Source organism: Hylaeus volcanicus, chromosome 3 (genome assembly GCF_026283585.1).
Source record: "Hylaeus volcanicus isolate JK05 chromosome 3, UHH_iyHylVolc1.0_haploid, whole genome shotgun sequence".
In the NCBI taxonomy this organism is placed as follows: domain Eukaryota; kingdom Metazoa; phylum Arthropoda; class Insecta; order Hymenoptera; family Colletidae; genus Hylaeus; species Hylaeus volcanicus.
Window position 1 is genome coordinate 28,679,032 of NC_071978.1, and position 11,212 is coordinate 28,690,243.

An 11,212-nucleotide genomic window follows, 5' to 3' on the forward strand; every position below is an offset into this window, starting at 1 on the left:
AGGACATGGACAAATTAATAGTTTTCGTTGCATATAAATGCGAGCAACATCACGGGCATAATTGAGCAGGGTCCCCGGCACGAGAATGCGAAACAAGTTTCCCATGAATCTTTATGAACTGTCAGGACCTGAATAATATACGTCTGTATGAAATTTCTTGGTCTAACGAGCCCTGGGATCAATAATCCACGTATTTTACATCGGTAAGTTCTTCGGAGACAATCCTTGCGACTATAAATTTTTCTAGAATCCCATCGGAAGAGGTCGACAACGCCCAAGACTGCGGATAGGATGTAATTCACCTCCGAGAATCCTTCATAATCCTTCACGGTCGTTCTTGCTAGAATCAGTCCACTACCTGTGCAAGAATCAATGGCTCCCATCTTCTTTTTCCCCGAGCTACTAGTCTCCACAAAGAGAGCGCTATGACGCTGCAGAATTTCTTGAACAACGAACGGTTATTAATCACACGAGGAGGACAAGGACTCCCTGTCAGAGTCCGCTCGTCATCGGCGAATTTTTTGATAAGGTTTCCAAGGGGCGATCGCGAATCGAAAGCTCCTCGTTCTAGGCTTCCGAAAGAACCTTTCAAAGACTGGACCGAACGATGCTCAGGAGAACCGAACCGGGCGTTAGTCAGCAAACCGCTCGGCTAATCCCTTAATTACTTCGACATGGTTAGCGACCCTGTACTAACCACGTCGGTGCCTGGCTCCGTTCCCCGGTCGTTAATTAAAATGGCACTTCCTTGCAGCCGCGTAATTTCGACGGCGGCTGCACGTTGCGCCGCCGTGACGGTTTGTTAAGTTTGTCTTTAAACGCCGCACTCGCTTGGCGCAAAATTTATATCGGCGACATCGTCTTCGCTGTTTGCTCGTATCCAGGACTTCCAGACTTCTTGCTTCTGGTACTTCGTTTATCGCCGTTCGTTTGCCAAACGAAGAAAGCACGTGACGCTCGGGGGATCGAAGTTTTCCAAACTCGAGTTCTTTCTGCTCGCAGATCGATCGTTCCCTATTTAATTCGCTTTAATATTCTGGCGGTTATTTCCAGACGGTCGATCGGGAGGGACGTTTCTTTCGCAGAACTTGCGCAACGAAAGCCAGAAATGGAAGCTGTCAGATGCAATCGTGCTTTTGTAACCGGTCTCCCTGAATTTGTGACCGTAGTTCTCCCGAGATTTCGCGATTCGAGGATGTCGGAGTTTTGCGTAAGAACTTTCGACGAATTTCAAATTACGCATCAGGGGTTCCATTACACGGTAACGGAGACGAGGAGAATTCTCACGAATTCCTGGAGCGTTGACATCGCTCCCCGGGAAACCGTGTAATCAGAAAACTTGGGAAATTTTCCCAGGGAATTTCCGGGAATTTCAGGGTTTGCGTTAGGGATATACGATATTAGCGGGGGACGACGCGAATGTCTGCAGATTCCCAGAACTATGACGTCGTTCGAAAGGAATCTCGTGGTTTGTAAATTTTGCAAGCAAATCGAATTTTTTGGATGACGCGGACGAAAGAGTGGAGGGACGTTCGAGCAATTCTGGGAAAATGACATCGATTTCCAGGAAGTCCTTCCGGCGAAACTCTCGCAGCTCTTTCGAGAATGTTCGGGGGAAATTGAATTTTTGTATCGTGGATATATTGCGATAGTTTTCAGTCCGCAGAGATGGACGCCATATTCTTGGAAGCGCTGTCGATATTTTCCATGAAACAGCAATCCCTTCGATAGAAACAAACTTTAGGCAACACACGATTCCATCTAGCTGGACGCACGAAAGGGTTTCTCTATTCTTAAACACGAAGTTCTACAAGATTCACGTATAGAATACGAGATGGAACCTATCGCGTGTTGGCGTGATTACCTTTCGAGCTCGTTACAAATTCTACGAAACTTGGACTATATAAATGTCGGACATACGGCTGAAACGCATAAATCGCGATTTAATAATGTAAAACGCAGCCAGCGAGCAGTTATCCTTTCAGATCATTATTGCCCCAGTTTCGTGACTTTATAATTGTCGCATCAATATGATAATGTAAATACTGCTATTTCGAGCAACGTGCTACGCACGGCGCTGGTTAAATATTCATAGCGATACATCAACCTAATAATACGAAATAAACTATCGCCGAGAAGGAAATCTATCCTTCGTCACGGTTTGAGGATCGATCGGCTCAATCATAATATAGCAGAATCTTCGTTATCCGAACTACTGGCAAGCCACAAGTGTTGAAAAACTCTCGATGGTCTCGTGCCATCGTTCTTTTATATTTCGTGCTTTTCAAAGAGCTTCGAGTTGCTCTATTCTATTGCTCTGGTATCTCGTTATACTTGAGATAGGAGGTTCGTGTAACGAAAGATTCAGAGGTTCGGGTAATGGAGATTCCATCACGGTTTAATCTGCAATCGCGCCTGGAGTAGACACAGAGAGCGCGCCTAATCGAGTGCGATTCCATCGTGACGGGGCGAAGCGACGACGGTCATCAGCAATCGATTCTCTTTGTAATGCGTGTTGGGTGACGTGCTGATTCAGGTACGGCAGCGAGGGTGTTGCGGAGTCCGCTCTGGTCGACGACACCCTCAACGGAAATCCTCGGTCGTCGTCGCCGTCGTCTTCCTCCTCGATTCTGCCTCCCCTTCAGTCAGGACCCGCGGACTCGATCGACGCTACAGAACTGTCCGGGTCGAGAAAGTACGTACGACCACAGAGTCTCGGTTCGTACCCTCCTCTGGACCAGGGGTCGGCAAACTGTAGACCACGTTCGATCTTTGGATCGAATACACCTCGTGGTTTTTAAATAAATTCAAATACAATAACGCAACTTTATTTCACTGGATAAGATCGTTGCATGTGTTGCTTTCAGGTTTCTTTTTTGATCGCAAGTTTCCCACGTAGAAAAAATTGTACTCGTAATGTCAAAGCAAACTATGATTTTCAAATAGGAGAAATAAATATAGATACAAGTAAAGTCCAAAACATCTACGAATCGACCCAAGAACAAGTTTGCCGATCCTTGCTCCGGATGGTTGCACCGTTTTGTCTAACAGTTGTTGCTTCACATATTTGTTATTGTTGTTGTTGCTATTGTTGCTATTACCGTTGTAACTAACCGTTGGGGCGTTATCGCCCCCTCGACTGATTTAACGAGCGCAGACCAGTGTCTCCTGTCTCTCTAATCGCGTGCTTTTGTAGACGATCGTTGCTCCTCGCTGCCGCGAAGCTGCTCCGTAGGAAACTCGAGTTGTTGTTGCTTATCTTTGTACCACCCCTTCCCCCGTCCCGTACCGCAGTATTGTAAAGTTGTGGCCGCGAACGCGTCGAGGATTGCATGCAGTTGCGAAGGTTTCGTACGAGACGGTTGCTCGATAGTACGCGAAACCGCGCGTTTGCTCAAACGTTTACGATACCGTTGTTTGTCTTCTGATTCAATCAGAACACCGCCTAAAGACACGAACGTGGAATAAGAAAAACGCGGGGCGAGATGAACGCGAGACCTAAAGATCGCAAGTTCGGAAGTTTGCGATGTTAAAGGGTTGCGTGCACCTAGTTGAAAATTTTTCTTGCTTACAAAACGAATATATAGTAAAATCTTTGCTGAAACGACCGACAAAATTAAAGCTTGTTTGTCACACGATGCTCGAGCACACGCGAGAGTTCAGGTTCCGACTTTAATAAATTGTAAAAAGGAAAAATTGAATTTTTCTCGTGGCTGTACCACAGACTGACTTTTTCCCTTTCGTCGAAAAAGGTCGAATAAAGATTCTCCGCCTTCTGGTAAACCCGTCTCTTCACGGTGCTCGCATTAGAAAGTAAAACTGACTTATCTCGGGTGTACGTCGATCTTTCAGCCGCGCCTTTGACGTCAGAGAGTAAGCGCTTGGAAGAAAAGATTTTATTCCGCTGGTCGATCATACTCGGAGTCGACGCCTTCCAAAGTAGAACCATGCACTGCTTTTTGTACGATTTTCGAGTAGAACTTGTTATCCATCCGCGTAGACAAAATAATTTGAAGTATTACTGGCTGCTAGTTTCGCCATGCAAACTTGATATCACCTAGCGATTTCTGCTCTCTCTTTCTCTCTCGCTTGGCACGATGCTCACGAACCAGAGATGGACAAAATTCTTATCCAGATAACGACAGAAAAGACAGCTCGCTCGAATAAATTGCCGTACGCTGCCTTTATCGGTTACCTATTATTATCTATTATTTTGCCCATCTCTGTCGCGATAGATGCGCCAGTAAATAGTCTCTATGAGGCTCAATCAGGGAACGAACACGATTCGTCACTGTCGATGCACGTCGACGCGTGATCGATAAAACTTTACGAGCCACTTCGATGGAGCCAAGTACACGCGTTAGAACCGATTTGTCATGCTCGATGCGTCGTCAACGACGATAAGTAAATGTTAACGACGACGCAATCCGTCTACAACGAGGACGCGCGAGGCTTCTCTGACCGACGTCGAGCGACGTCGCGATGAGTAGTGCTTGCTCGACGCGTTCGTCCTTCGCGTTCTATTTAACTCTAGTATGACCTACTGCTTTTACACAAGTAGCTACGAATTTCCAGGTTTGCGACGAAACTTGTTAACTCGTAGACGACCACGCTAGAGTACATCGGGGACCCAATCTCTCTGTGCGTTCGCATAACTAGTAAACGCGTTAATACTAATGTTGTTCGCTGAAGGAACTCTCAGCGCGCGGTGTCATTCGTTGGGGTCCATTATAAAGTCCATTGTATACTTCGCGTGGAACAAAATCGCGAGGTCGTCTAAGAGTTAAGTACTATCAACGATCATTGTAAGGATCGTGACGAGAGATTTCGGGACGCGTCGCGATAATTTCGTGCCCTGGATATTACAGTTACTGCGAGAAACCGGATAACGAGACGACAGAGATGGGCGGCGTTCCGCGCGTCGAGGGTGGACTGAACAGCGAATTGTACGCGGTCCCCGTGAAACGAAGGCAGCCCAAGGATCAAAAGAACAATGCCACTCAGCAGAACAATGCCCAGGAGAAGCCGTCGGAGGTGGATTCCACCGACTCCGAGGACAAAGACGAGAATCTGCCACCTGGATGGCAAAAACACGAGGGTGGGTATCGACGAATCGAGCCGGCGATATACAGGGTGGCTCGCACAAGCCTTCCCCATCTTAAATTACTCGCGAATCCTCTTTTCTTCGACGATTTCCAACTTACTATTTATTTTGTCGAAGTTATAGGGAATGAAGCAGTATCAATCTCTCTAAGCCCCGTGCAAAAACTTTAAGATGTAACGAAATGCAATGAGAATAAAAGTAAAATATAACCCGTGTAATCTTCGGTCAATCAGAGAGTACCGAGTCTCGCGAAGTCGATGAACGATCGAATTCTCTTTCAGACGAAAATGGTCCCTATTATTGGCACGTGAAAAGCGGCAACATACAGAGGGAACCTCCGGAAGCCCCGCCGCACTCCAAGAGGGAGTCTCGCAGGAGCCTCATCAAAGACAACGACAGCGTGAGTAGAACGAAAGAACGATAGAATGAATATTTCGTGTGCTCACGAACGAAATTTCTGCAGATAAACAATTTCCACACTCTGACCGGTATGGTGAACACCGTGACCCGCAGCAACACGAGTTCCGCTCTGGATCAGGAGCTGGAGAACAAAAGAAAAGTGGAACTGGCTCTCAAGTAAGATTCCAGTTTCTTTAACGGTTATTTCTCTACGTTGTACAGATTTAACATTAATAATAATAACAGGCGAAGGAGCTACCCAGCAAGAGCAGACTCCGAAGGCAGAGACAAGCCGATCAGATTCGCCGTGCGCTCCCTTGGATGGACAGAAATCGCTGAAGAGGATCTGACGCCCGAAAGGAGCAGCAAGGCTGTCAATAAATGCATCGTGGACTTGTCCCTCGGCAGAAACGATCTCCTGGACGTCGTTGGACGATGGGGCGACGTCAGTATCGACTGGACATTCGATTCAAGTAACTTTGTTAGGAAAATAAAATTGTACACGTGGAATTTGTGTCTTTCCAGGGCAAAGACCTGTTCATGGATCTGGACGAAGGCGCTTTGAAGCTGATAGACCCGGAGAACCTCACCGTCCTCAACACACAACCGATTCACACAGTCAGGGTGTGGGGTGTTGGCAGAGATCACTGCCGGTAAGTGACTTTGAATGTTTAAAAGCCTTTTCGAAAAGATTGAATTGCTTTCGATAACATATCTATCATTCCTTTCATGACTCGCCCTCCTGGACGGCCTCCACAGCGAAAGGTAATTTCACTGGTCAAACACTGCGAATGTTGACGTTTGTTCAGCCTTTGCGATGCATTAAGTTGATACCTAAGTTCGTGCCGCTTCGCGGAACTTTACCATGAAAAAAGTTATTTCTTTCTCCTTTATAATACAGCTTTCGATTATTCTTTTCGAGGCAAACTTCCGTTGAAAATGAAACGGCACGCACTTATAGATCGACTTAACGCTAAAGTATCCATGAAACTTCTTTCTCAGGGACTTTGCTTACGTGGCGAGAGACCGATCGACCCGGAAACACATGTGCCACGTGTTCCGTTGCGACATACCGGCGCGCACGATCGCGAACACGCTTCGAGACATTTGCAAGAAGATCATGATCGAGCGATCGCAGCACCAGAATCTCGCGAAACCGGTGGACGTCAACGGGCGAACGAGTCTGGCCACGAGACCCACCAACTTGCCCACGGAACATCGACGTTTTCATAGAAACGGACAAGCACTAGTCAGTGAGTAGTCGAGCGGGATCTAGTTAGAAGTAGATTCGTTATGGAAAAGTATATTCGGTTAACCGTTTTTAACTTGCTCCTCAGCGCAATCGTTTCCTACGCCTATGGAAGAACCGAAGAAGGTGCTGCGAGCGCAATATCTTGGATCCATGCAGGTTTCACAGGCGACCGGTATGGAGGTCCTGAACGACGCGATAGATCATATCGTAACCAACACGCCTATCAATCAATGGCGAAACGTGAACGTCGCCGTCGCGCCCAGCATGATTTCCATCCTTACACCAAACGTAAGTGGACCGAGAGACCCTTCTATCATCGGTTCGAAATCCTTTTCTCAATTGGCATACCTTACAGGAGGACAAGCTGATCACCGAATGTCGAGTACGTTACTTGTCATTCTTGGGCATCGGTCAGAACGTGAAACAGTGCGCTTTCATAATGCACACCGCGCAAGATCTCTTCATCGCACACGTCTTCAACTGCGAGCCCAGCAGCGGCGCCCTTTGCAAAACCATCGAAGCCGCCTGCAAGGTAATTAATTTGTTAGGTAGGGTAACTAGTACTAGTTGGCTAGTTCAGGGGTTGTCCGAGGTAAAACTCAGCGGGAAGCTGCGAGCCAGAAGAAAGTTTGGAAACACTGAACTAGTCGCCGGTTCTCTATTCGCAAAACGTTAGACCAAAGTCACAATTTAATTCTGTCCGTTTGTCTGCGCAGTTGAGGTACCAGAAATGTTTAGACGCACACCCGCAGGGCTTCAGAAGCGCCAGCAGCCTGAACACTCCCAGCGGTAGGGGTCTCGGCGCCACCCTGAAATCGCTGGTTGGCTCTCTGACTGGACGTAGAAATAAGCAGGGTGAGTCCTGAGACGAGGCTCTCTCGCTGCAGGTAAATGATCACGCTCAGCCGTTAAAGTATACAAGAGAAATTCGGCAGCACGATGAGAATCATTAAGTACAGTTCTCGAGGTCCACGTGTTAGGGGTTGAAGAATCATAGTGTACTCGTCGAAGCACAGTCAATCGTCCTCGCGTAAAAATTCATGCGCATGTAATCACCCAAATCAGCCTACCGTCGCGTCCAAGGGTACCGACGAGTTCACGATGACCTCTTCGACCCACGATACCGTCGCCAATTCGAGCAGAACCACCTGTGTTCTAGTCGATGTGTTCGCCGGTTGCGCAGGAACTGTGGCCGCTGCCTGCTGAGCGAGAGGTGATCAGACACAGACATCTGCAGTCGCCCATGACCTTGAAATACTTTAGCGGATCACCGCCCAGCGCGTCTCTGAGGTCGCTCCTATCGCCCTCTCTGGACAACCGGCGTATTCAGCTCGCCCGTTGGGAGAGCAATCCTTAAAGCTGGGATTGGACCGTGCGGCTACCCGAAACCTGGGTCAAAGAAACGGAGAAACTAAGAGAGATTCAATTCTTACCGGTTAACGACTGAATCGTGAATTCTGCAGAGTGCTATACTAATCACCACAGCTATAGTGGACTACGCTTACGTGTGTCGATATGATGTTATGTATGTTAAACGCAGTGTCCGACAAAAATGAAAAGATAAAAAATATAATGACGAGGGAACGGCCACGAGATCGGAATACGAGATCGATTACTCGTCCAGGATCGTAGCGTCCGCTTCGACGAACTCGTACCACCGTTCGGTGGCCTCCGGAAGGAGCTAGCCGCGGAATGGCGAACGGTCGGGACGGACGGAGCGTCCCTTGCGAAAGAGAGGAATAATATAGCAAAGAAGCGAATTTGTATATACGGGGTGGTAATTATCGCGCTAAATCTAGTAGATTCGCTGGATTGCGAAGGGAAGATCCAGGAGGAATGAAAGGGGAACGGTGTGCCAGTGTTTCGGAATGATTGATGTAGCGTTCTTAGCGTATCCACGCGGCATTCGATGATTAAGCATGAAACAGAAGTAACAAAAAGCTATAGGGAGCTTAAATGTATAACTTAACGTGTGTGTATTTCTCGGGTGTACAGATTAGAGAAGCGAGACGAGGATGACCAGCCCACACGAACCTAACACGCGACACGTAATTTGTAGATGACACGCATAGAGAGATATCCACGCGACAGAACACGTTCACAAGCGTACAAGACATCACACACGCATACACACACACACATAGACACACATAGACGACGGACAGGCAGGTAATAGGAGTTTATTTTTTATGGCGAACTTTAGAAGAGCTTGCACCTTGCGAAACAAAGGGGATATATAATACGACGAAATGTTAGCGCGACCGTCCTTCGAATCCATGGGGAAGGAGGGATCTAGAGATGAACGAACTAGTAACGATCTTGACACGCAATAATACAATATTATCGTACGCACAATCGCCGTGCAATAATAGCTAATGTCTATGCAAACGATTATTACCTTGATCGTTGCTCAAAGGTGTAACGAATCGTTGAAATTAATCGACGCTGAACGCTATCACGCTGATGTTGCAACTTTTAACGAGTACAGAGTACTGGGAAGAGACTAACTTGTTCGCGAAGCATAGTCGCCCGCGACATTATTCTCCGAATGCTCGCCGATATGCCTAACGTCGATCGATCGCTTAGGAATCAACCAGTGAATCATCATCGCGCACCGTTTTCCCTCCCCTTGGTTTTCTATCGGTAGCTCCCCGGCAGAGATGAGCAGAATCGTGTAGCGTTCTTCGTTCGAGAAAGCAAATATTAAAATTTGATTCGAACAAAGTTCTATCCATTTCTGCTCTCCAAGCAGTTTGCACGCTGATGTTTTGCAGCGATCAACGCAAGTTGTACAGAGAAACGAAGACGATTCGTCCGATCCCCGATTATTTTCGTACGATAGTAGCTAATCGATGTCATACCTATTTTGCAACGGATTGGAACGACTGTTGACGTAAACGGCTACCATTGTCCTCAAGGATTCGCGTCGATGCCGAGGCTTTTGGGTGGAAGCAAAAGACTTTGGCCGCTCAAGGACGAATTCTACTTCACAGAGGATCACCGAAAAGTGTTTGGATGATAGAGAAGGTACTGGAAATTGTAGAAGTGGAGGGTTTCTCGTCAAGAGAAGTGACCTCGAGCGGTCAAAATCATACGTCTTGACTGTAATCGCGATGCCAACGCTTTTGAACAGGTCGTTTAGGCAACAAGGTATCAGCAAAAGAGCTATTAGAACGCAGCATCAAGGGTTCTCCGTGGGGGAGGGGGGTCTCTCGCTCGCAGCAGATCCTCGTCCACAAGAGGACGGTCGCGTCGTGGGAGCCATCGTCATTGCGAAAGATACAAAGTTGCGCGGGACCCAGAACGAAGAGATATTTCTATGTAGCGTTTAAATAAGAAGAGTGGCGAAAGGTAGGCGAACTTGAATGGAGTGAGCGTGCGTGTGAGAGGGTAAAAGGACCTTGTGTGCTTGGGGTTAGGTGCTCGAAGAGGTAATCCTCTCGCGAGAGAGATTGTATCTAGATGTGGATGTAGCCGAAGATAGTGCGGCGAAGATGGATCATTATTTGTACATAAATACGCGTTACGAGGATCAGCCGCCTTTTACCACGAGTAAACGCCTCGTCCCTATGGCTGAATGCTATGCAGACTTACCGCGTGTAAAGGCTATTCGACACCGGAAGTGGCCCAAGTCCTGAGTGGCGCCAGTAACATTTAAACGAGGACTGCCTGCATATCTCGAAAGGGAACGTCCTCGAGGACAACCGAACGTCGCATGGGGAAATTTCCTTTCGATCCGCCGCTTCGGATTTCCTTTCACCTGTAACTTTTTTCTGTTCCCTCCGTTTATATCTGGTCAGTCTCAATCTCAACGCGGATAGGCTTGAGAACCGTGTCACGAACAATAAATTAACAAAACGTCGCGCGACGAGGCCTCCCATGCGACCCACGCTCGAATGCCAGTTTCACACGAACGGTCACCCAAGCCGACGTTTCCTCTGCTATCGATATCATCGTTGACGCGATATCTTGCTTTGATAATATACGTATATTTGAATTTATATCAACGTCAGGTCGAACGAGAGCGATCAGGGGTGGCATGCGACAGCCTCAAGGCGTGTGATCACGAATGGGCAAAATTCTTAATCTGGACAAACATTTCGAATAACGAGTAAATAGTAAACAACTTCTGATGCGTCATCCGTTCGATAAAAACTAATATTGAATATGATTGAAATTATATTGCATGTTGAACAAATAAAAAAAAAAAAAAAAAAAAATAAAAGTTATCCGAAGACACTATTCCATTGAACGAACGCCGCGAATAAATCGCTGTACGGTGTTTTGATTCGTCGTTTGTTATTCGAATAAAATTTTGCCCATCTTTGGTCGTGAATGTAAATATTATATACATTTGTGTAGAAATATAAGAGACTAACGAGAAAGACTTCTTCAGGAGACGAGACGCATCGTTGCACCGTCGTCTTGAGCGACGACACACGCTCGGGCGTACGCTA

At 47.1% G+C, this 11,212-nt stretch overlaps 1 protein-coding gene across 6 annotated transcripts in view; it reads left to right on the plus strand.

Moving 5' to 3' along the window:
• LOC128873776 (protein Fe65 homolog) overlaps positions 1-10,980 on the plus strand; it is a 133,040-nt gene extending 122,060 nt beyond the window's left edge. For 3 of the 6 annotated variants that reach the window (XM_054117606.1, XM_054117607.1, XM_054117612.1), the window contains 11 exons: positions 2,537-2,695; positions 4,869-5,098; positions 5,386-5,504; positions 5,568-5,680; positions 5,750-5,948; positions 6,029-6,156; positions 6,506-6,756; positions 6,841-7,043; positions 7,111-7,287; positions 7,472-7,610; positions 7,939-10,980. In XM_054117606.1, the coding sequence (XP_053973581.1) occupies positions 2,537-2,695; positions 4,869-5,098; positions 5,386-5,504; positions 5,568-5,680; positions 5,750-5,948; positions 6,029-6,156; positions 6,506-6,756; positions 6,841-7,043; positions 7,111-7,287; positions 7,472-7,610; positions 7,939-7,961 (1,741 nt within the window). In that variant the 3' untranslated portion in view covers positions 7,962-10,980. Of the gene's footprint in view, positions 1-2,536; positions 2,696-4,868; positions 5,099-5,385; positions 5,505-5,567; positions 5,681-5,749; positions 5,949-6,028; positions 6,157-6,505; positions 6,757-6,840; positions 7,044-7,110; positions 7,288-7,471; positions 7,643-7,914 lie in introns of all 6 variants that reach the window. The other 3 variants (XM_054117609.1, XM_054117608.1, XM_054117611.1) reach the window with 3 other exon arrangements.
• The last annotated feature ends 232 nt before the right edge of the window (positions 10,981-11,212 follow it).